Source organism: Anolis carolinensis, chromosome 4 (assembly GCF_035594765.1).
Source record: "Anolis carolinensis isolate JA03-04 chromosome 4, rAnoCar3.1.pri, whole genome shotgun sequence".
Taxonomy (NCBI): domain Eukaryota; kingdom Metazoa; phylum Chordata; class Lepidosauria; order Squamata; family Dactyloidae; genus Anolis; species Anolis carolinensis.
This window is the reverse complement of record NC_085844.1, coordinates 249,411,908-249,436,968: the sequence shown is the minus strand read 5'-3', so window position 1 is coordinate 249,436,968 and position 25,061 is coordinate 249,411,908. Positions and strand designations below refer to the sequence as shown.

At 43.3% G+C, this 25,061-nt stretch overlaps 2 protein-coding genes across 11 annotated transcripts in view; one reads left to right on the top strand and one right to left on the bottom strand.

Annotated features, from left to right (window-relative positions):
* Nucleotides 1-25,061, bottom strand: part of tpx2 (TPX2 microtubule nucleation factor) — a 112,199-nt gene that overhangs the window by 53,132 nt on the left and 34,006 nt on the right. For 6 of the 9 annotated variants that reach the window (XM_008122878.3, XM_008122879.3, XM_008122881.3 and 3 more), the window contains exon 1: nt 7,262-7,396. The exons of 2 other annotated variants lie outside the window; for them this stretch is intronic. The gene's annotated coding sequence lies outside the window, so the exon portion shown is untranslated. Of the gene's footprint in view, nt 1-7,261; nt 7,397-25,061 lie in introns of those variants that run through there. One more of the 9 variants, XM_008122884.3, reaches the window with a different exon arrangement.
* bcl2l1 (BCL2 like 1) overlaps nt 12,307-25,061 on the top strand; it is a 53,619-nt gene continuing 40,864 nt past the window's right edge. Inside the window, exons 1-2 of one of the 2 annotated variants that reach the window (XM_008122888.3) lie at nt 12,307-12,521; nt 19,226-19,900. In XM_008122888.3, coding sequence (XP_008121095.1) covers nt 19,349-19,900 — 552 coding nt within the window. In that variant the 5' untranslated portion in view covers nt 12,307-12,521; nt 19,226-19,348. Of the gene's footprint in view, nt 12,522-16,445; nt 16,603-19,225; nt 19,901-25,061 lie in introns of those variants that run through there. The other variant, XM_008122887.3, reaches the window with a different exon arrangement.

Here is a 25,061-nt window from a genome sequence, read left to right as displayed (position 1 = left end):
CTCCCATATGGTATAGTTCTGCTCGAAGGGTGTTAGTTGCCGCGAGTAAAATCCACAGGGACGCAAGGTCCCTGAGGAATCCTTCTGAGACAATACAGCCCCCAACGCGTAGCTAGAAGCGTCCGCTTCTACCACGAACGGTCTGTCAACATCAGGATGGGTTAGTATGTTGTCCGATTGAAAACTAGACTTTAGTTGTAGAAACGCCTCGTGAGCTTCCCGCCCCCACACAAATGGCTGTTTCTTGCGCAGAAGCTGCGTCAAAGGTACCGTGAGCTTTGCAAAATTCGGAATAAACTCCCGGTAGTAATTAGCGAAACCCAAGAACCTTTGTACATCCTTCTTAGTCTTCAGCTCCTGCCATGAGTTGACGGCGTCAACCTTATGTGGGTCCATTTTAAGTTCCCTACCTGACACTACATGACCTAGGAACTCCACTTCAGGCACATGAAAGACGCACTTGGAAGCCTTGGCGAAAAGCCCATTAGCCCGCAGTCGGTGCAGAACCTGCTTGACATGTTGACGATGTTCTTTCTCGTCCTTAGAAAAAATCAAGATATCATCCAAATAAATCACTAAAAATTGGTCAATTAGGTCCCTGAACACATCGTTCATGAACCTCTGGAATACCGCAGGAGCATTACAAAGCCCAAAAGGCATGACTCGGAACTCGTGGCATCCGAAACACGTGTTAAATGCCGTCTTCCATTCATCCCCTTCCCGTATACGGATTAAGTTATAGGCCCCCCGCAGGTCAAGCTTGGTAAAGACCTTAGCCCCTTGCACCCTTGATAACAGTTCCGAGATTAAAGGGAGCGGGTACCTATCCCGAATGGTGTATTTGTTTAGGATCCGATAGTCACAGACCAGCCTAAGTTCCCCAGTCTTTTTGGCTACAAAGAATACTGGTGCCGCAGTTGGAGAACTAGATGGGCGAATAAACCCCTTGGCTAAATTTTCATCTAGAAACTCCCGCAAAGCTTGCCTTTCCGGTACAGTCAAGGCATACAGCCTCCCTGCTGGCAGTTTCGCACCTTCTGCCAACTTGATGGCGCAATCATATGGCCTGTGCGGTGGTAATTTGTCCGCTTCTCTTTTACAAAATACATCAGAGAACTCCCCATACTCAGCAGGCACTCCCTCCATATCAGAATGAGTAACATTTAGAGTGCAACAATCCTGCCTCTTTAAGATCACTTTACGTGTTGCCCAATCTACTTGTGGGTTTACTACAGCTAGCCAATCCATCCCCAGGATCACATCATATCTAGGCAAGCTCGTAATATCCCACACAAACGTTCCCGTTACTCCCTGCACCTCCCACGTTACTGCTGAGGTTTCATGGTTAACCACCCCAGTCTCCAGCAGTCTCCCATCTGCTCCTTCCACCCACACGTCGCATGCCTTGCGCACTCTAGGAATGCCATGCTTCTTAGCAAACTCAATATCTACATAGGAGACCGTAGCCCCTGAGTCCAGCAGTGCCAAAGTAGAAACAAGTTCCCTTCCCCCAACAGATAATGTAATGGGTACGAAAACATGCTTCCTCCCCTCAGTTGACTGCTTGAGGAGCCCTAGTGCGTTGGACTCACGTCGCACTAGGGCTGGCCTTTTCCCGAAAGCTGGGAAGGTTTCACATTACAATTTTTGGCAAAATGCCCAGCATTCCCACAGTACAAACACAAGCCCAGCTGCCTCCTACGGCTCTTTTCCTCTGTAGACAGCTTTTTAAAGACCCCAAGCTCCATGGGCTCTTCCCCCATCACCACAGGTGCCCTGGTTACATGCATGGGTGGCGCACACATTGCTTTTGAGTGTTTACGAGCCTCGAACCTTGCGTCTAAACGCAGCACCTTAGCTACTAAGGCGTCCCAGCTTTCAGCCGGCTCCAAGCGTGCTAATTCATCCTGGAGCATATCACTTAACCCGGCAGTAAATAAAAGCATGAATGCATTTTCCCCCCAATCCAGCTGGTGGCGATACAGGTTAAACTTATTTAAGTAATCCAAAACAGTCCCCTTTCCCTGTTTCAACCGATACAGAGCCCACCCAGCGTTCTCCGTGCGGAGAGGATCCCCAAAAGTATCAGTTAACAACTTTTTGAAATTATTCAAATTGTCCTTGACTGGGTCATTTCCCAAAATTAAATTAGTGGCCCATTGTCCTGCGGGACCGGTCAACAAACTCAAAATAAAGGCCACCTTGCTAGTGTCTGTAGGAAAAGCATGAGCACTGAGCTGAGAAAAATAAAGCTCCACTTGTGCCAAAAAGGTTGGCAACTTGCACCTGGTTCCGTCAAAGCGTTCAGGAGTCAAAACATGTCCTTTCACAGCCTGAGCTGTTTGGCTAACGGTAAAAGCCGTTTGCAATTGGTCTACTTTGGCCCTTAACTCATCCATCGTCTTCCTGACGGGTTTATTGCTGCAATAAACTTTTTATGGGCGTTGGGCAATCTGTCAAGGACAGAACGCCACAAGATTCAAAGTAACAGAGTTTATTAGATTACAGAACTCAAAAATGCCCGTAAAACACAAGGGCCAGGCAGTTTTTGCCTTTAGGAGCAAAAAGGGGCAAAAGTAAATGTTCAAAAGATAAACCGGATTAAACCGGAGTTTAATCCGGGTAAAAACAAACTGCTTGCGTCAGCCTGGGTATAAACGAAACGAAAGCCAAGGAACAAAAGATACAAAGAATGCAACTAATTGGCAGCAGATTCCTCTCTGCTGCCAACACTGTGCTTAGAGTAACTTGCGTCGCTCCCCCACACACACAGCAGACAGGATCTCCAACACGAGTAAAACAGCCAAGGATTGTAGCAGTTGAGTAGACCAGTTCCGTTCCGTAGATCAAAGCCAGAAGCAGACGTTTGTAGTTTTTCCAAGTCCAAGAAGGGGGGAAGACAAGCCGTGGTCAGTTCAGTCCGAGTTCTCAAAGCAGGAGATGGCGTCCGTCAAGAAGACGACGGAGGGTCAAGCTAATAAGAGTAAGCACAGGTTTGCACAAACAAATGCCCACACAATCCCTCCCGCCGTCTGACCCTGGATTCCAATCAACTTACGTCACAGCACAGGAAAGCACACAAGTCTTCAGGGAAGCGTCCCACACACACACGGATCCCAAGCGTTTGCCCAGATTACCTTGCCCAACGCAATTTGCAATTGCTCCCAAGCCCCATTTTATGCCAGTTACAAATCTTCATCACTGTCAGCTGTCCTCCTTAACCCGGGCGTTTCCTCATCACTTTCCTCGTCAGAGCTGGAACACCTCTGACTACGCCCAACAGCATCTCCAGCTGTGGATCCCGTCCCATCCCTCCAGCTAAACCATGGGTCTAATCCTGAAGGTCCCCATTCATCTTCTGTCCCATCATGGCCAGTGGCACCCACTTCCTCCCTTACCCGAGTCCAATCCATCTCATCCTCCTCTGAGCTAACCAGCCCCTCCTCCATTCTCTCCGTAAACCCTTCGAAAGACTCCTCGTCAGATGGTGCTGCAAATATGTCTCGCAGTCTTTTTCTCTCTCGCTCCTCGAGAGTATCTGACTCTCGAGGAGTCTTACGCCCACGTCTGTCAGTAACAGAGCCATGAGGCTCAATCATAACAACAAGAGTAGCATTCAAAAAGGAAAAAAAAAACTTGATTGTAGATACATAAACAAGTGGGTTAGGTGTACTAATATATTATTTTGCACAATGGAGAAACATCACCAGTGTTCTAAATGCAGCTTCGTCCACACTGAATGAATGTATTGCTTTTTGTTTCTTTCATAAAGAAAGTCACTACAGTATCTGCTTAACACACCCAAGACAGGAGTGGGAGTAATGTGGTTCTCCAGATATGGCTGTCCCAACCCTCCAGGCTGGCTCTACATTGCCAAACAATGCAATTTGAACTGCATTATATGGGTCTACATGACTATTTAATGCAGTTCAAAATGCATTATTTGACAGTGTAGATATAACCCCAGATATTCCTGAAAATTATACTCATCTTTTTGAAGGGGGAAAGGAGAATCTGAGATTCTAGAAGACTCTGGGTATAACAATTTATTCTTTATAAAACTCTGAATTATAAGCTTCTATGCTTCCCTGTACTGTTTAACATTTTAAAAAACCCTGCCATATGGGAAACAGAAGTGGATTTTTCCAGTCCCCTTGTGGTGGTTTTTGTTCCCTTTTTCGGGGTCTTGGGATGTTTCCAGTAATAATAACAATAATAATACTACTTTATTTATATCCCGCACCTATCTCCTCAAGGGGCCTCAGTAGACCATTGGTGGTCCTGGGGTCTAAAAAATGAGCATTGACTTGCAGTTACTCACCAACGGAGGTCATAACCCACTCTTCTTCTCAATTATTAGAAATACCTTTTTACTAGTTGCTTCCTATATTTGTTACAATTTTAAAAGGGCCCACATCACCCAGGGAGTTTAATACTGAAAAGCTAGGCTAAGAATGAAAACTAGACAACAAGCAAGGTCCAAGGAAGCAGACCAGTGATATCTAGCTCCAGACCAGTCCTTCAACCTGACCTGTAAGGAACAAATTCAGTTAGTCCTGGGTAGGAAAAGCAAAGTATGTCTCATTAGGAACAGAACATCCTATATGGAAACTCAAAGCCTTGTGTACTTTCTTATGGTTTTCCAGACCATTATAACACACATCCATTCCTTACTAGGCTTTATCCACACAGCAGAATTATTGCTGTTTTGATACCCCATTATCTGCCATTGCACAATGCTATGGAACCCTGAGAATTGTCCCTTCAATGAGCTACAAATCTGAGGATTCCACAAGAGATTACTGAGCTGCTGTGCATTGTGGTTGGCAGGGTAGTAATAAGTACGCTATTACTCCAGTTTCTAAGGCTATGTAAAGTTACTTTTTGATTTCAACTCCCCAAATCTACCACTCAGAAGGAAGGGGGGCAGGAGTGGCAATGCAAAATTCACACACACACACACACAAAAACCATATGTGTTTTGGCATATATATTCTTCTGATATAGCCCAATTGAGGTGCTTATAAAAACAACAAAAGTAAGTTAATCCATCCCCTATTCTGCATTCATTCTGCAGGAACAGAGCAATGTGGTGATGGGTCTCTTCCAAACCCACTCTGGCAAAACATTCCAGTTTAAATAACAGATTTAAATTGCCAGAATATCCTATCTAAACATAATACACTGTGACTGGACAAACGTAATACTTCTACTAAGCATAACAAATAGATGCGTGCGTGCATGCATTTCAAAAATACTGCAGTAAGGAAAGACATTTAAATATCATTCTTTCAAAGGAACGTGTAAAACGTTATACATAAATGAACACTGGATACATTCATCTAAGAGAATTAAGCACCTAAGGATTAATGAAACACAATAGAAAATATTGACAAAATGGTATTAAACCCCACATCAATTAGCTCATCTTACAAAAAGCATATCAAAACTATGTTGGCATAAATGTGGTGAAACAGGAACCTTTTTACATATATGGTGGGCCTGTGACAAGGTACTAATTTTTTATAGAAAAATAAAAGTGTGAGATGGAAGAAATATCTGGGCAAAAAACCCAGGTTTTTGACTCAGAAAATGGAAGGTAAAGGTAGGAATAAAGAATGGGCACATACTGTAAAATATATGATAGGAGCAACACAGCAACATTTGCCCTGGGATGGAAAGAGCAAAATAAATGGGAGAAAATGCTATACTGTAATTATTTAGCAGACTATATCCAGGATCCTTAAACTTTTTAAACAGGGGGCTGGTCCACAATCATTCAGACTGTTGCGGGGCTGAATTATGATTTGAAAAAAAAAAGGAACAAATTCCTATGCACACTGCACATGTCTTACTTGTAGTGCAAAAAACAACAACAACAAATGAAAACTATAATATTTAAAAATAAGCACAAATTTAACCAACATAACCAAGAAAAATAAATATATAAATGCATATCCAATGGGGAACTCAAAATGGAAAGATCTGATAGCCAAAGGAAAAGGAAAATACAAGGAAATGAATCAGACCATTTCCATGATCAAACAAATAAAATAAAAGTTAAGATAAAGTTAAGATGGGGGTGGGGGGAAGGGACAAGTATAAGTAGGAGATTAGGTACAGAATTGGAAAAGGTAAGAAAACAGGCTATACCAGAATGGTATGAGTATCTATGGGGAAAAATGTATTGTCTCTTTTCCTCATTATTTCTGTTAACATGACTGTGAATGATACAATCCTCTTATACAACCTAATAAAAATGCAAATGAAGAACTTTTGTCTGCTTTCGGCTTTTTGTCTACAATTGGTATTGGTTCTGCACAAGGCTGGTTTGTGCTAGTCTCTGAATTCCAGCCTTATTATGAGTTTCCTTATCTATCCAGGGTGTCAGGGTGTAAATACAGTAATTACAACATAACATTACTGCGTATTGAACTACTTTTTCTGTCAAATTTGTTGCATAACATGATGTTTTGGTGCTTAATTTGTAAAATCATAACCTAATTTGATGTTTAATAGGCTTTTCCTTAATCCCTCCTTATTATCCAAGATATTCACTTATCCAAGCTTCTGCCGGCCCATTTAGTTTGGATAAGTGAGACTCTGCTGTACATAAATATCTATTACATAATATATTTTAAGTATCTATAAATATATGTGAAATTGTATGTATATATATATATATATATATATATATATATATATATATATATAAAATATACAATTTCACATATATTTATAGATACTTAAATATATTTAAGTATATAGTAGAGTCTCACTTATCCAACATAAACGGGCCGGCAGAACGTTGGATAAACGAATATGTTGGATAATAAGGAGGGATAGGTTATGATTTTACAACTTAAGCATCAAAACATCATGTTATACAACAAATATGACAGAAAAAGTAGTTCAATATGCAATAATGCTATGTAGTAATTACGAATTTAGCACCAAAATATCACGGTGTATTGAAAACAATGACTACAAAAATGCGTTGGATAATCCAGAATGTTGGATAAGCGAGTGTTGGATATGTGAGACTCTACTGTATGTGTATATTATATATAGTTTCACATATATTTATACATATACCGGTATATTATATACATATAGTTTCTCATATTTATAGATAAATATATCATACAATATATAATATAATATGCATATATAATATAGACAGCTTTCTCTCTCTCCCTATCTATCTATATATTCATTCTACGCCGAATGAGATATAAAATACCAAAAAGCCGCATTTTACCTCAAACCGGAGCCGTGCTTCTGCTCCTGCCTCTCTCCGACGTTAATTTCAAATTTCTGCCTCAGTTCCAAACTGGCCAATCACCTCGCGCGCGCGCTGCTCCCTTGCGCGCAACCTGATTGGGCAGAACGAGGGAGCCAAGAGGGCGGGGTAAAGTATTAAAATAAGGACTCCGCCTCCTTCCGTTGGCAGTTTTTTTTAAATACCAAAAGGCCACATTTTACCCCTCCTATGTGCCTTCTCACGATTGCACGGGCTGTTGGGTAATGTAGTTCTGACGCCAAGAAAGAGCCAGAGACAAGCCTTAAGAATAAACGACAAATCCCAGAAAGCATAGCGCGGAGGGAGCTAATAAGCATACAGGAGGCAACGTGCTGCGTGGCCAATCCTGAAGCAGAAAGGGAGGGATAAGGGGAAAAATGGAGAAGAGCGTTGCTAGTCCCAAGAGGAGAGGGCGATTTGTTTACCACCAGAGCTTTCAGGGATTCCCGTCGACTCCCTTAGATTGATTGCTGGAATGAATGAACCATCCAAGGCTCATGTTTAATATATTTCAATTGTACACTCAAGGTTTGTGTTTATAATAGTTAAATAGCTGCTTTGAGTCCCCTTTGGGGAGATAAAGCAGGGTATAAATAAACGTAATAATACTAAAATAAAATAATACAATAATAAGTATATATATTATAATATATTATTATAATACTAAGAAAAAGACCCCTTTCTGACATTGTATATTTCTGCCACTTCTGTGTCTTTTCATTTGTATTTTGATTCTGTAGCCCACTTGTTGATGGATGTACAGAATCAGGAGCATCCACCATAAATATGCCTAATGGTCAAACAATAAAGTGTCACCAGCCAGAGGCCTATAAATATCTGGGCATATTACAGCTGGACAACATCAAGCATGAACATGTGAAGACTGTGGTCAGCAAAGAATACACGCAAAGGGTTAGAAAAATTCTCAAAAGCAAGCTCAATGGAGGCAACACCATCAAGGCCGTAAACACCTGGGCCATACCTGTCATAAGATATACTGCTGGCATTATAAATTGGACGCAGGTGGAACTGGACAATTTGGACAGAAAAACAAGAAAATTCATGACCATTCATCATTCTCTGCACCCTCGCAGTGATGTTGACCAGCTATATCTTCCTCGACGATCAGGTGAGAGAGGACTTTTACAAGTAAAACAAGCAGTCAAAGAAGAAGAACATGCCCTGGCAGAATATGTAAAGCAAAGTGAGGAACCTGTTTTGATTGAAGTAAAAAATCAAAATACAGCAGACAAAGAATCAGTACAAGAAAACTGCACTACAAACTAGAGCTGACAGCTGGCACAACAAAGCATTGCATGGACAGTTCCTTGACAAAATTGAAGGGAAAGTTCATAAGGAGAAGACCTGGCTATGGCTCATGAATGGGACCCTGAAGAAAGGAGACAGAAGGCCTTATCCTTGCAACCCAGGAGCAAGCCATCAGGACAAAGGCAATTAAGGCCAATATCAAAAAATCAGCTGACGACCCAAAATGCAGACTCTGCAAGGAAGCGGAGGAAACCATCGATCATATCCTCAGCTGCTGTAAGAAAATTGCACACACAGACTACAAACAGAGGCACAACTATGTGGCCCAAATGATTCATTGGAACTTATGCCTCAAGTACCACCTCCCAGCAGTAAAGAACTGGTGGGATCACAAACCTGCAAAGGTAATGGAAAATGAACACGCAAAGATACTGTGGGATTTTCAAATCCACACTGACAAAGTTCTGGAACACAACACACCAGACCTCACGGTTGTGGAAAAGAAAAAAGTTTGGATCATTGATGTTGCCATCCCAGGTGACTGTCGCATTGATGAAAAACAACAGGAAAAACTCAGCCGCTATCAGGACCTCAAGATCGAACTTCGAAGACTCTGGCAGAAACCAGTGCAGGTGGCCTGGCGGCTCTTTCTTTCTTTCACTTTTCTTCCCCTCGTTCTCTTTTTATTCCTTCTTCCTTTGCTTTCCCAGTCAAATGAAAATACAGTAGAGTCTTACTTATCCAAGCCTCTGGATTATCCAAGCCATTTTTGTAGTCAATGTTTTCAATATATCGTGATATTTTGGTGCTAAATTCGTAAATACAGTAATTACAACATAACATTACTGCATATTAAACTACTTTTTCTGTCAAATTTGTTGTATAACGTGATGTTTTGGTGCTTAATTTGTAATATCATAACCTAAATTGATGTTTAATAGGCTTTTCCTTAATCCCTCCTTATTATCCAACATATTCGCTTATCCAACATTCTGCCGGCCCGTTTAGCTTGGATAAGTAAGACTCTACTGTAATAAAATACCATAATATACTGAAGATCTGAAAAACCCTTACAAATGAATAGTTTTTAATCCTCCAGTAAGAAAGTGGGAAGTTTGAGATCTATAAAGGGAGTGCTGTGGTTTTTAACTCTGAAATTGTTTTAATGATTTTTAATGGTGAATTTTAAAAATACTGTTTGTATTTATATGTGAGCATATTTATATATTTTAAATTGTTATTCTGATGCATTTATGTTAAGCCGCTTTGAATATGCTTTGGGGGAAATAAAGCGGGATATATATAAATCCGGGGAGAGGGGTGAGCTCCCACTGTTGGCCCCAGCTTCTGCCAACCTAGCAGTTCAAAAACATGCAAATGGCGGGAAGCTAACAGAGCTCCATGCAGTCGTGCCTATGGCCACATGACCTTGGAGATGTCTTTTGACAACTCCGGCTCTTCGACTTAGAAATGGAGATGAGCACCAACCCCCAAAGTCGGACTCGACTAGACTTAATGTCAGATAACATATATATATATGTGTGTGTGTGTGTGTTAGCTATATTATATATATTATATAATATATACATCTTATGATGATTATATGTATATATCATGTATACAGTTTCATATATATCCAGACAAGACAGAGGTACTCCTGGTCAGTTGCAAGGCCAAACAGTCATTTCAACTCGTACGCCTTGTCAGTCAAAAAGAGTGGGATTCCCAGGGCAATAACCCCCAACTCCTGCGTGTATGTAGAGTTGGCCATGTTGGGTCTGTGTGCCAAGTTTAGTCTAGATCCGTTGTCAGCTGGGTTTTCTGCACTCTGGATAAGGATAAACAAGAACAACTGTAATCAAGGTCAATTACAACATACCACAGCAGTATGTTTAGTTGGTCATGGGGGTTCTCTGTGCCAAGTTTGATCCTGGTCCATTGTCGATGGAGGTCACAATTTCTCTGGATGAAGGTGAAATATAACTCTTGTAAATCAAGTTCAGTATCCCCTGAACTTTTCCAGTATTTTCTGTTGGTCATGGGGAGTCTATGTGCATAGTTTTATCCAGGTCTGTCATTTGTGTGGGTCTCTGGCTTGTTGAAGTTGGAGCTGAATCTGGTGAAGGTACTGTAAATCCCATCATTCATGATCCATCCTCCCATCGGCACCAGGACATGAAGTGGGTAATGGGGTGTCTGTGTGCCAAATATGGTCAATGTCTGTCGTTTATTTATTTATTTATTTACAGTATTTATATTCCGCCCTTCTCACCCCGAAGGGGACTCAGGGCGGATTACAATGAACACATATATGGCAAACATTCAATGCCAACAGACAAACAACATACATTAGACAGACTCAGAGGCATTTTTAACATTTTTCCAGCTTCACGATTCCCGCCACAGGGGGAGCTGTTTGCTTCACCGTCCAGTAGTGGCTGTACTTCCGCATTCCTTTCCTCATGTTTTGCTGGCAGTTTTATGGTGTTGTAAATTAGCCTCCCACATAAAGCGTCCCTAAATTTCCCTAATTGACAGGTGCAACTGTCTTTCGGGGCTGCATAGGTCAACAGCAAGCCAGGGCTATTAATGGTTGGAGGCTTAACCCGACCCGGGCTTCAAACTCATGACCTCTCGCTCAGTAGTGATTTATAGCAGCTGGTTACTAGCCAGCTGCGCCACAGCCCGGCCCCTAATGGAGGTCGGAGTGGTTTGTGGGAGCAGATTCAGGTGAAGGTACTGCAAATCCCGTCATCCGTGGGCTGTTCTCCTCTAACCACACCAGGACGTAAAGTGGGTCATATTGGGGGGGGGGGGGGGGGGTCTGTGTGCCAGGTTTGGTCTTGTTCTGTCATTGGTGCACATCGCAGTGGTCTGTGGGAGCTGAAGTGATTGAATATGCTACATATCCCATCATCCGTGGTTCTCCCTCCCCAAACTCATTTTACAATAAAACATGTGCGTATTGGAATGCTACGTTGTCAAAATTTCAAGTTAATCAAGCAACTACTTTTTGAGTTCCGCATCCACAAATACACAGGCTGTTTTTAATATATATATATATATATATATATATATACATACATACATACATACATACACACACACACACACAGTAGAGTCTCACTTATCCAAGGTTCTGGTTTTTGTAGTCAATGTTTTCAGTATATCATATTTTGGTGCTAAATTCGTAAATACAGTAATTACTACATAGCATTACTGCATATTGAACTACTTTTTCTGTCAAATTTATTGTATAACATGTTTTGGTGCTTAATTTGTAAAATCATAACCTAATTTGATGTTCAATAGGCTTTTCCTTAATCCTTCATTATCCAAGATATTCACTTATCCAAGGTTCTGCCGGCCCGTTTAGCTTGGATGAGACTCTATTGTATTGTTTTGATCCTGCCTTTTTCCTTGTGTGAAATTGGAAATCATATCTATTTGTACCATGTTCTATCATTTATCATATCAATTTAGTTTATTTTTTAAAAAATTGTTATCATTTTAAAAAATTCCCAGTGGTTGGAGCTCCAGCCACAAGGGGGCGCGCGCGCCTTTTATTGCTTGGACTGAACGCGACTAACTGCGCAAGCGCAGAAACTGAAGGCGCATCCGCCTCCTCTAAGGCGGAGATATATTTTTCTCGCATGCGCACTATAACTCTTCTCACACACGCCCCCACCTTCGAGCTGCGCATGCGCAGCACGGGCTCCAGCGCGAGCCAAGCTTCGCGCATGCGCACTCCGTCTTCGCCCGGCCGGTGAAGGAGCGAAGCAGCAGGGACGCCGAAACCGCCGCTTCACGAGCATAAACGGGAACGAAACCCCTGCTGGAGCCGCCGAAGCCTCCCAGGGCCCCTCCTGCGAGCATTTCTCCTCAGCCGCCTCTACGCAGAGAAAGCCGGTTGCCGGTAAAGAGAAGACGAGCGAGGGGCGGGGCCGAGGTAAGATTGACAGGAGGGGCACCCAATGAGGGCGACGCCGCTCTGGGCCCGCCTTCCCTTGCTGGGATTGGCTCAGAGCAGGGCTGGGGCGGAGCTAGGCTTTGTCCTGCTGGAGTTTGAGAAATGAATGGGAAGAGGAAGGGGGAGGGGCGTGTGACGTCAGTGGGCTTACATTCAGTAGATCAAGCTTCCTTTCTGCCAAGCTTGGAGAAGTTCCTTTTTAAATTCCTTTTTGGACTGCAGCTCCTAGAATCCAAACCCGTTAGGGCAACTGTTGGAGCCTGTTCTTAGGCAGCATCTATACTGTATCTAATAATCCAATAATAATACTAATAAAGTAGAGTCTCACTTATCCAACACTCGCTTATCCAACGTTCTGGATTATCCAACGCATTTTTGTAGTCAATGTTTTCAATACATCGTGATATTTTGGTGCTAAATTCATAAATACAGTAATTACTACATAGCATTACTGCATATTGAACTACTTTTTCTGTCAAATTTGTTGTATAACATGATGTTTTGGTGCTTAATTTGTAAAATCATAACCTAATTGGATGTTTAATAGGCTTTTCCTTAATCCCTCCTTATTATCCAACATATTCACTTATCCAACATTCTGCCGGCCCGTTTATGTTGGATAAGTGAGACTCTACTGTAATAACAACTTGTAATTCCTTTTTGGATTGCAACTCCTAGAATCCAAACCCAAAAGGCAAATGTTCTTAGGCTGCATCCACACTGTATCTAATAATAATAATCATAACTTGAAGAAGCTCCCTTTTAAATTGTTTTTGGGCTGTAACTCCTAGAATCCAAACCCGGAAGGCAAGTGTTGGAACCTGTTCTTAGGCTGTAGCAACAATGTATCTAATAATCTAATAATAATAACTTGGAGAAGTTTCTTTTTAATTTTTTTGCATTGCAGCTCCTAGAATCCAAACCCATCAGGGCAATCACACACAATCAAAACACATAATTATTTTAAAACACTCTGTAAAATACACATATTAAAACATTTTCCATACAATGCATATTAAAATACACAAAACACGAATTAGGCATAAAATTGAAGTTTAAGATTCGTCATTAAATGTATAAATACTACCATTGACATTTGCCCCTCACCAACATTGCTATAATTCTGCAGTGTTACTAGATCTTTTGCTCAACTTGTTCCAATTTGTAAAAATCTGCAGCTAAAGCATCCTTGTCCTTTCAACCCCTGTTTAGAGACCTCCAGAAGAAGGACACTCTATTATCTTCAAAAACAATGTTTTCCACGTGAAACTGCTATTATCGTCTGGAAGTTTTCCCCAGGGTTCAGATGGGATCGCCTTTGCAGTGGTTTGAATTCACTGGGTTGTGTTCAGAGCAGCAGAACACAGTCATCTTCTGTCTTCCATTGAAAATGTGAAAGTCTCATAGCACTATCGAGGGGTTTTTTGTTTGTTTGTTTTACATTCTCCAGCAGACAATAGCTTTTCCAAACTCTGGTACAGACAGCTTAGTTTGCTAAAGAATAGATAGAGAGATAGAATGCACAAGGATGTGTCGTGGAATTGATGGATTGTGATGTCCCCGTATTCCCCTTGCAAACTGAAAAGTAGAAAAGTAGAGAAGAAAGGAAATAAATGGATCTGGTGGTGAAAGGAGATTGAACAAGTATTGGGGAAGGATGAAGGAGGACCAAGTGGACTTTGCAGATCTACATCATGCTTTTTCATTCTCCTTAGCTATAGCATTCCAAAGTCATCCCATGGTGTTTATATAATGGTCTCAACATGCATGGTATTTTAAATCCAGCTCTCTAAAGAACCCTTTTGATGTATGTAAGGTGAACATTTCCTAATGTGCTCTATGGGTGAGATAGAGCAAGTCACACTGTCTCAGCCTCTTCTGAATAAATGTTGTCAGGAAACCCTACGATGGGGTCGCCGTAAGTCAGAAATAACTTGAAGCTACAAAATCCCAAGTGACCTGCAAGGCTGCAGGTGCATCTGGTGATTTTTCCCATCTTCAGCCTGTTGGCTTCAAATTAGATTCTTTTCCCTCTTTGGGCTTGATCAAGAGACAAAAATGGGTTGTAAATTAATATAATTATTATAATTATAATAATAATAACAATAATTTGTTACCAAACTCTCCTCATAACAAAAATATTTTTATTTCTTACCCACCTCTCCTCATGGCTTGAGGCAGGATACAACAGAGCTAAAATACAGAGGAAGAAGTATGGCTATATGCATAGCATTATCTAAAGGGAATAGCATAACAAGAGGTAACAATTAACATACAATGGGTGTGAGGTTCATAGATTAGTTTCAGTAATTGTTTATTAGATGTATATTAATGTAGGTAGGTAATAGCTTAGTGTGTACATTAGATTTAATGTAGTAGTTTTAATGTTATATGCATATTATAAAATCTGTTTTGTTCTTTTTTCTTCACTACTTCATAAAAATTAACTAAGAATACATAGATAAAACAAGGGATGATAAAAACCATATATTAAAAAACAACAATAAAATAAACGTCCCTTTTCTTTAAAGGAGCCTCTGGTGGCGCAGTGGATTAAACTGCTGAGCTGCTGAACTTGCTGACCAAAAGGTTGGCGGTTTGAATCCAGGGTGCAGGGTGAGCTCCTGCTGTTAGTCCAAGCTTCTGCCAATCTAGCAGATTGAAAACATGCAAATGTGAGTAGACCAATAGGTACTGCTCTGGCAGAAAGGTAATGGCGCTCCATGCAGTCATGCTGGCCATATGACTTTGGAGGTGTCTATGGACAATGCCTGCTCTTCAGCTTAGAAATGGAGATGAGCACCAACCAGCAGTGTCATGATGCCAGGGTCTGCCAGTACTCAGGCCAAGGTGAACCAAAATAAACACCCAGCTTGTGTTAAACTCTTCAATTAAAGCAGCACTTACTGTCTGGCTGTTTTCAAAGTCCTAATGTAAAACATAAAGATAGCACTCAGCTACAAATCAAAACAAAACTGATAGCAAACGCCAATGCAGAAACAAGAAGACACCTTAGTCAAAAAAAAGTCCAGTCCAATAGTCAAATGCTGAGTGTTCCATGAGTAAAGTCCAGGGATCAAGAGTCTATACCATAGTCAATGGCCAGTCCAGAACTTCCAGGTTCCAAGAGTTCAGGAGACAGGTCAGGATACCAAAAATCCACAAACCTGGTGGGGAAACCAGCAGCATCCACAGCCAAAGTAGGACAGATACCTTTCTTCCAAATATCATTCTCCAGGTTAGCTCCTTATTCCCAGTACAACCCAGCTGCAAACTATCTTTTGCATGCCTCCACCCTTACTTGCTTTCACCTATAACTCCTACTTACAGATTACTCAGCCCTGTAGAACTTAGATGTACATTAACCCCTTCCATCACCAACTGCTAGGCCTGACATCCCTAACCACCATCAACTGCGGAACATGATACATGACACTCAGAATCAGACATGACTAGACTTACTGACAGGGGAAAACCTTTATCTCCTTTAAAAGGTACTAACCCACCTGGTAGAGAAAATTCTGTCAGATGCTGAAAAGTCAAATTCCTCCTGAATTAATTCCTCTCCTTCTATGAACAGAAGTCGTTTCCTCAGTGAACAGGGCAGGAGTTGCATCCTGGTGCACTTTCTGCCGTATGGAGCTGTGAGAGAGGAAAAGGGGCCGCTGGGGCCAAAGTTGTTTTCAGACCCCAAAAATCTCCTTGTAATAAGCCAAAGAGGAAGTTGGATGCATGCGTTCTGACTGCAGAAGCTCCTGGGCTTTCACAGCCGCAAGCGTCATCCCTGCTCAAACTTATGAATGAAAGTGCAGTAAGAGGGAGGGTTACTGTTGCCATCGCTAGGGGCCGCCGGACCCCACACGCCAGAGCCATGACATTGGCATGCAAGTGGTGGGCGGGGCCAGCCATGGTGGGCAGGGCCCTGAGTCTGACAAGGAGGTTTGGTTTGCATCCCTGGAATGTTTCCCCTCCGCCGCCTCCTCCGCAGCAGCAGTCTCCTCCACAGCACTGACTCTCCACTGAGGTTCTCTGTCTCTAAAGTGACTTCCCTCTCCCTGGGGTGAGTACTAGCACTTCCTTTTGAGGGATCCCAGCAAGGCAAAGTCCACCTGTTCTTAGCCAGGTGACTCACTAGGGAAGGAGGGAAAGGGACAAGCTTGTGGTCTACTGCTCTGGAGACTAAGACACGGAGCAGTGGATTCAAATTGCAGGAAAAGAGATTTCATCTACACATTAGGGAGAACGTCCTGACCATTAGAGCTGCTTAATGATGGAATATGTTGCTTGGGAGTCTAGTGGAGTCTCCTCCTCTGGAGATTTTTAAGCCGAGCCTGGATGGTTACCTGTTGGGAGGGCTTGGAGGGCTTGGATTGTACTTTCCTGCGTGGCAGAATAGGGTTGGACTGTCTGGTCCTGGGGTCTTTTCCAACTCTGATTTTATGATTCCATAAAAGAGGGATGCTGCAAGGCTGGCTTCAGCTCTCGTGGCTTCTATAAAAGGGAGAAATGTGGCCACAGGACTATGGAGTAGGAAGAGCAAAAGATCAGCTGGTTCTTAAGAGTAATTCAGCACAAAGTTGGGCCCTTTGATGTACCCACTGTGATCCTAGCATGCTTTCCCCCTCCTCCTGCCTGACGCTGGAAACAGTCCTTTGCTTGTTTGTACCAGTTCTTGGAATTGCCTGCTGCTGTGTGACTCATTTCTGTTTGTGGGGCCGCTGCTTGGTGGCGGTGCTGGGAGCATTTTCTCAGAAACTGAAAGACCGGGGGCTGTCCCTTAGGTTCTTTCCCTCTTCATCTCCTACCGGACTTAGAGGAGGCAGAAGGGAACTGGTGTGTGACTTTGCTGCCAGAGCAGGGAGTGCAGGAAGGGGGTGGAAAACAAGCTGTGTTCCCAGTATAAAATACAGTAGTAATAAAACCTCCCTGGACCTTGCCTGGCTCTGAAATCTAAGTCAAGGTAATCTCTGGGCTGCAACACACCCGACACCAACTGCAGTACTTTTCCCAAAGAGTTTTACTTTTACTTTTTCTTTTTTTTAGCCTTCTCTGTTCTCAGACCTGACTAGGAATGAGGCAAGAGTGTTGGTTAAGTGATGGGATTGTCTTGGCTGTAATGTTCTTAACTAACAAGGAAATGGGTTGAGTAGCCCCATTCATGGCTTGTCCCTTTAAAAAAAATCCAAACAAACAAACCAGGAAGCTGCGCTTTGATCTGTGGCCGAGGGAGGAGGCTGGAAATGCAGGGGGTGTGAAGGAGGGCGGCTCTTCATGCTTCACTGCAGCGGCAGCTGATCCACAGCACTCTGTCAAGGTGGCAGGAGGAGCTTTCTTGGGTTTGCAGAGCCTGGCTGCTGGATTACTCCAGCCAGAGCTGGTTTTGCCTTCCACAGCTTGATTGGAGATGCAGACAAGTGCAAGTGTGTCGGCCCTGCAGAACAGAACTTTAGGAGAAAGGACCTCACAGGTGGCACCTGAACCTTGTAGGTTGTCTGTGATCCTTTCTAGGGAAAAATCCAAGGAGAAGGAGTTAGCTTCAAGTGTGGTTACTTGCAGGTCTAAGGACGAGCACAGAGGTACTCATTAACATTTGTGTCTTCCTGAATAATGGAATGCACAGATTATACAATGAGTAATACCTAGTTTGAAAATAGCACCTGTTAAAGGGATCTAGGAGTCTTATGAGACCACAAGCTGGACATAAGTCAGCAGTGTGACACGGCAGCCAAAAAAACAGAGTGATTTTAGGCAGCATCAAGAGAAGTCCATTGTCTAGGTTGAGGGAAGTAATAGTCCCACTCTATTCTACTTTTCTCTGGCCTCACCCAGAATAATCCAGTGTCCAAATCATCAGTACTGCTCAAAAGACCAAAGGTCTAGAAATCCTGAATCCCTCTGAGGAATGGCTTAAGGAGCTGGGGATGTTTAGCTTGGAAAAGAGAAAGTTGAGGGAAGGGGACATGATGTTTATTTATTTCATGTCAAAAGTATTGCATAATAAATAAGTATAAAAGTGATAAAATAAAGAAATCACAAACATCTAAATAGTTTTGGACCAAAAGCGGACAACAGCAATCGCATTGTCCGTAGTTTTAAACAACTCCTCCTCCGTGCATGAGGCAGGGCATTGTGGGCAAGCATACATATGAGGAATTGGTTGTTCAGCTCCACAGCCACACAAGGTGGAAGATTCCTCCAGGTAGTGCCATCTTGCCAGGTTGTCTTTTGATCTGCCCACTCCACTATTATTAATATTATTAATATTAATATTATTAATATGATATTAATATTTAAATATGTGAAATACTGCAAAGTTGAAAAACAGGCAAGCTTGTTTTCTGCTGGTGCAAAGGATTCAAATGGCAGAAAAAGAGATTCCACCTGATGTTAGGAAGAACCTCCTGACAGAGCTGTTTGACAGTGGAATCTGGGGTCTGAGGGAGTCTCCTTCTCTGGAAGTTTTAAAATAAAGCTGAATGACCATTGGTTGGGAGGGCTTGGGTTGGGTCTGTGTCTGGCAGAAGGGGATTGGACTGGATAGCCCTGTAGTCTCTTCAAACTAGGAATCTATGATTCTAGGGGTGGAAATGAGTGCCTCTGTGTGCATGCTGACAAATACAATCAAAAGTTTGTTCTTTAATGGTCTCCTTCCTTCTTTCTCTCTTTTCTTTTCTCTTCTGAAGTATTTTCTTGGCGTTTGGATCTTTTCCTCAGGAATGGCAACTAGGAGCAACCTGGCTTGGTAAACGTGCAAGCCGGCTTGCCTTCCAGACCATGGACTCACTGAGACACCCTGAGGTGTGAAAATGTCGAGCAGTAACCGAGCGCTCGTGGTGGACTTCCTTTCCTACAAGCTGTCGCAGCGGGGCCACAGCTGGCATGAGATTGAGATGGAGAGCGGGGAGGAAGCGATGGAGCCAGCAAACGAGACGGGGAACACCCTCAATGGGAGCCCTTCTTGGCATCCCAGCCCCAGCCATGTCATCAATGGGGCCTCAGAACACCCCGAACTCCTTGAAGAGGAGGAGGAAGAAAACCCGAGGGTGGATGTCAGCCAGACACTTAGGGAGGCTGGCGATGAGTTTGAACTAAGGTACCGGCGGGCTTTTAGTGACCTGACCTCCCAGCTCCACATCACCTTGGGCACGGCATACCAGAGCTTCGAGCAGGTGGTGAATGAACTCTTCCACGATGGGGTAAACTGGGGGCGGATAGTGGCATTCTTCTCCTTTGGGGGAGCCCTGTGCGTGGAGAGCGTTGACAAAGAGATGCAAGGGTTGGTGGTGAGGATTGCCAGCTGGATGACCACGTACCTGACTGAACACCTGGACCCCTGGATCCAAGAAAACGGTGGCTGGGTAAGTGCTCAGTAAAACTGAGTTGGGGAGTGGGGCTGGCACCTACTTGGTTGAAGTATAAACCAGCTGGAGAGTGGAGGGATTTGGTCTCCTGGTAACAGAAAGGGAGTCAGGGTCTGTTTTTGAATGACCTGTCTCGCTTGTATAAGATGGAGGCAACAGTGCTGCTTCACTCCCTCTTCCTCCAGTTCTGGTTACCTCTAGAGCAGGCATGGGCAAACTTTGGCCCTCCAAGTGTTTTGGATTTCAACTCCCACCATTCCTAACAGCCTCAGGCCCTTTCCTTTCCCCCCTCAGCCACTTAAGCAGCTGAGGGGGAAAAGGAAAGGGCCTGAGGCTGTTAGGAATGGTGGGAGTTGAAGTTCAAAACACCTGGAGGGAGTTTGCCCATGCCTGATCTAGAGGCAATCTCCATTGCCCTCAGTTGCTGTCACCTGTGGTATTCGGATTGAACACCAGTAGAAATGTACTTGTTTGTCTAGTCTTACGATTTTTTTCCAGCATGGGAGTCAATGTAGCTTACAACAAGTTAATGAGAACGTACAGCTAACATCTTATTGTAAAAAAGGTTTTTTTAAATCAGCAAACAAATCTGCCAAAAATACAAAGTCATTACATTTGCAAAGACCCCGATGCCACAGGGGTTTAAGAGCAAAAGCTCTCCCTCAATCAAAAGGTCTTTGCCTTTTGGGAAAAGCGAGGGGAGGAACAGCCAAAAGCCCCATGAGGAGGAAGGTGTTATCTGGCTCATCCGCAATGCTACTGGGTTGGGGTAGGCCAGACAGTGCCTTCTGTGTTTCCAATGTGGACAATTGCTCATTGTAGGCTAAATATTTTTCTTTAAAATGTTCCATAACATGAGATGCACTAAGAAAAACCTTGAAGGGACTTTGTACTTCTTTGCATGCAGTTTATCCTTGTATCAAATTTGCATAAAGAAAGATGGTACCTGAGCCCAAGGCTTCCAGTGAACTCTGTGGCTGAGCTAGTAATTAAATTCTTCCTTTCTTCCATCTAAATGCAGCATTTTGTTAGTACACTGCATTTGTTCTATATCTCTAGAGTATAAAACTGCTTAGGAACTCCAGATGAGCAAAGTGATTGACTGAACCGCCAACTTGCAGGAATAGGGAAGCTGCGGGACAGCTTTTAATTATTGCTAGGTATGAATCTGTGTTCTGATTCTCCTGTGTTATCTGTTATCTTCCATGACTTTAGATGGTCTCAAATGGTCACCTTGCTTGTCCTTTAGTCCACAGCCAGTATTCCAGTTCTGGGAATGAATATGCTGTGGAAATGGCTAGCTCATGGGATGGGATTTATCCAGAGGCTGGTGGGGCGTGGTTTCAGGAGCACTTGGGCACGCCTTTCCACATGTGCCTGGTAACCCTTGTGCTTTTGTTGTTGTTGTTCTCTTGGCAAGAAGGCTTTGTTGTCTCTGCAGTAGCAGTCTAGGGCAGATGTGCTTTTGATGGGGAGATATGAGTTATTGTTAGGGTTGGCATAAACAGACAGTTCTCACATGACTTCTAGAAATCAGTATCTCATTTGTACACAGGATAAAAATGTTTGACATTCACCACAAAAGAAAAAATAGTTTTACTAATTTTGTTACTGCTTCAGTTCTTCTGTATATTTGTGGCTGTATTGCAATTTGTAAACTGTCTACAGCATGCATGGGCAAACTCAGGCCCTCTGGGTGTTTTGAACTTCAACTCCCACAATTCCTAACAGCCGGGTGTACACAGTCAAGGTGTAAAGTTGTTGAAAGCTATTGTCTTGTAGGACTCTGGGGCACAAGGGTTCAAATTGCTATTCAGCCCTGGAAACCAACTTGGTGGCCTTGGACAAGTCATAGAATTGGAAGAGACCGCATACTCTCTCAGTCTGAGAGTAAGGCAATGGCATGTCTCCTCTGAACAAATCTCAACAAGAGAAACAGGACAGGTTCCTGGATTGCTCTAAGTCCAAATGACCCAAAGGCATATGTCGTCAACCAAAACCACTCATTAAACTGAAGGTGGGTCTCTCGCATTCCCAGAAGTCAAAGCAAATAGGTGCGTAATGAGATCCACCATTGGTTCTGGGTTGGGTGAAGCAAGTGGTGAAAAAAGCAGAGAGCGTGAACAAGATCTGGGGCTGTGGAATGTTAGCAGGTATGCTTGGAACGCAAGGCAGTTGTCCTGGAGGCATGACCTGGGCAGTGTTTGCCCAGACAGATCCAACTGGTTCTTCTTCTCCTTGAAGAGTGGTCCCATTAGGGCCTTCCTCCCCTCCCTCTCCAGCTTCCGAGATTAGTCCTGGATCCAATGGAGATTTCCTTATCCCTGTCGCTCTGGTGACGATTGCACTGTATCCTGGAGACCAAGGCGATAATGTAATCTGATTTTGTAAACGAACTCCCCAGGGGGATTTAGATTAAATCACTGATGGGAAGTCACTGGGGCCCCTTGCTTTTTGCTTGTCAGGCGGGTGAGGCTGCCCTCCCCTTCCGCCACTCAGGCATTGCCACCTGCTGAGACCCTTCTCTTTTTGTGTCTACTCAGAAGTGCATTGTTTGGGCAAATATTGGTTCAACCATTTATAGGAGGGGCAGGATTACCCAGGGTGACACACCCACCATATTCAGATCTCCATTCTTCCTTCCTTTCTTTGAATGCTAGGGTTTCCTTCAGCAGGCTGGAAAAACTATAGGGTAGGGTACAATTGGCCTAATTTGGCTTCTGGAGCTGGAGGTGACATGCACTAATATGAAGGAAATACACAGTGCAGAAAAGTTAATGGGTCCCAGGCTGGTGTATGTCTTTCCTTCCCATTTTATTGGCACAACAACCCTCTGAGGAAGGCTTATTGGGGAGGCATCTTATGTAGTGACCTTCATGACTAAGCTTTGGTCTCCCCCATTTGTCTACTGCTGTGATTGTTTTGTTTTGTTTTTTGGTTCAGCAACATAATGGTGGGGAAGGAGGACTGGGAAGCCCAGATCAAGTTCATATCTCTGACAGGAACCCTTGGAGGACTGTTTCAAGGAAAGGGCTGTTTATCAATACTAGAAAGACAAACTGTTGTGTGATTTTTGCAGTGGGCCACACTTCTCCATCTGCAAAAGGAATCATATTTTGCAGGCTTCACGTGGAATACAGTGTTCAGCTTGAGGCACCACAGTTCAAGAAGGATATTAACATGCTGGAACTTGTCCAGAGAAGGGTGAACAAAATGGTGCAAGGTCTGGAAATCATGAATCTTTATGAGGAGCAGCTTAGGGAGCTGGGTATCTTTAGCTCAGAAAAGAGAAGACCAGTAACACGATAGCCTTCTTTAAATATCTTAGGGGATATCATGTAAAAGATAAGATGAGCTTATTTTCTGCTGCTCCAGAGACTGGAACATGAACCAATGAATTTAAATTACAAGAAAAGAGATTCCACCTGGACATTAGGAAGAACTTCTTTACTGTGAGAGCTATTCAGCAGACTCCTTCTCTGGGGGTCTTCAAACGGTGGTTGGATGAACACCTTTCAGGAGTGCTTTTTGTATTCCTGCATGGCAGGAGTCAAAGATAGCTGTGTCTGGAAGATCAGCATGCAAGGGCATCTTGTAACACCGTAGAGACTAACTGAGAAAAAGAATACATCTGAGGAAGTAGGCTTAGGTTATAAAAGCATGTGCTACTGATTTCTTTCCCCCAGGTAGTCTCTAAGGTGCTAGAAGACCCCTTTGCATACTGCATGGCAGGAGTTTGAACTAGATGGCTCTTGCAATCTCTTCCAACTTTATGATTCTATAACTTACAGTCCAGAGTCGTGTCAGGCATGACTGCAATGTTTGCAAATTGCTCAGCAAATGAAGTACCAGTGTAGAGGTGGAATGGGACATATGTTTGCTTGGACCACAAAGAACTGGGCTCAAAGGGCACTTTGGCTGTGAAATTCTCTGAGGCTTGCTATGAGTGCATGCTACTTTCAACTTCTTAGAGGTTTGTCAGAAGCCCACTCTGCCAGTTCTACCATTTCATCCCAGTTCCAGTGTGAACAAATGCTACACAGGTAATAGAGATAGAATGGAGCTTGACTGCTAGTGGTTGAATTCACCAATGTGGTCCTCCACTCAGTGCTGTTTTTTGTAAGGGCCCCTCCCTTTGCACATCACTGGTTGTCCTGGGAAAAACAAAATCAAAACCACTATGTTTGCGGACAATCCTGTAGTGAGAGTGAGAGTCAAAATTGACTTCTCACCTGGCTCTGGCCTGAATTGACTGGGATCTCCCAGTAAGCTGTTGCTTGTACAGGCTTCCAGCTATCCTGGTGGGCATTTGGCTAGGAATATTGATGAAAGCTGTCAACTATCTGTGTAACCAAAAAAAAAACAGATGGTAGGTCAGAGCTTTGCAGGTAGGAGCTGGCATGGGTCTTAATTATTGAGGCAAGCGAGGGCATACTTTACCCTGGATAGATGATCCTGCAGAAGAGCTTGTTGTTTTCCTGAGTGCAAAGAGTGTAGAGATGCATTTTCAGCCCTTTCTTCACAACATGCAAGCTCTCTTTCTCCCACTTCAGACCCTGGCATCATGAATGTTGTGTTGCTAGTTGTGCAGAATACAGTTGCCTTGGTTTGACAGTAACTCATTGGATGCACATTTCACCCAAAGAATCTGGGTGAAAGGTATATGCTGTGTTCTTCCAGTCTTCACATGCCTCCTAGAAGTGGCTGCTCTGTTGCAAACAAGCCCGGAGCCTTTGCACATTGCTCTCCTTGCCCCTGCCATGGTCTTGTTAGTATGGGATTAGTGCAGCCGTAGGGCCCGGGGAGCAGCCTTTGCCTGGCCCTCATGAACAATGCTTTTGTGGGACGGGTGTAGCTGGCAAGAAAGACCCACAGAGAGGCCTGCAAGTTCTGGCAGGCCTGCCCTTGGCAAGGAGTAGGCTCCTTCGTGTGTTTGGGTACATTCCCCAGAGTCACTGAGCATTTCATGTCTTGGAAAGTATCTTTGGAGAGAGCAAGGGCAGCGGCGGCAGCAGTGGCAGCACACTTCAAAGGAGCTGCTAGGATAATTCCTTGAGTTTATCCATCTTGGAGAGATCAAAGTCATTCTGACAATTTTATCCTTGAGCTGAGGCACATCTGGAAGGGAGAGTGAGGCGGTTAGGATGATACCAGGGCA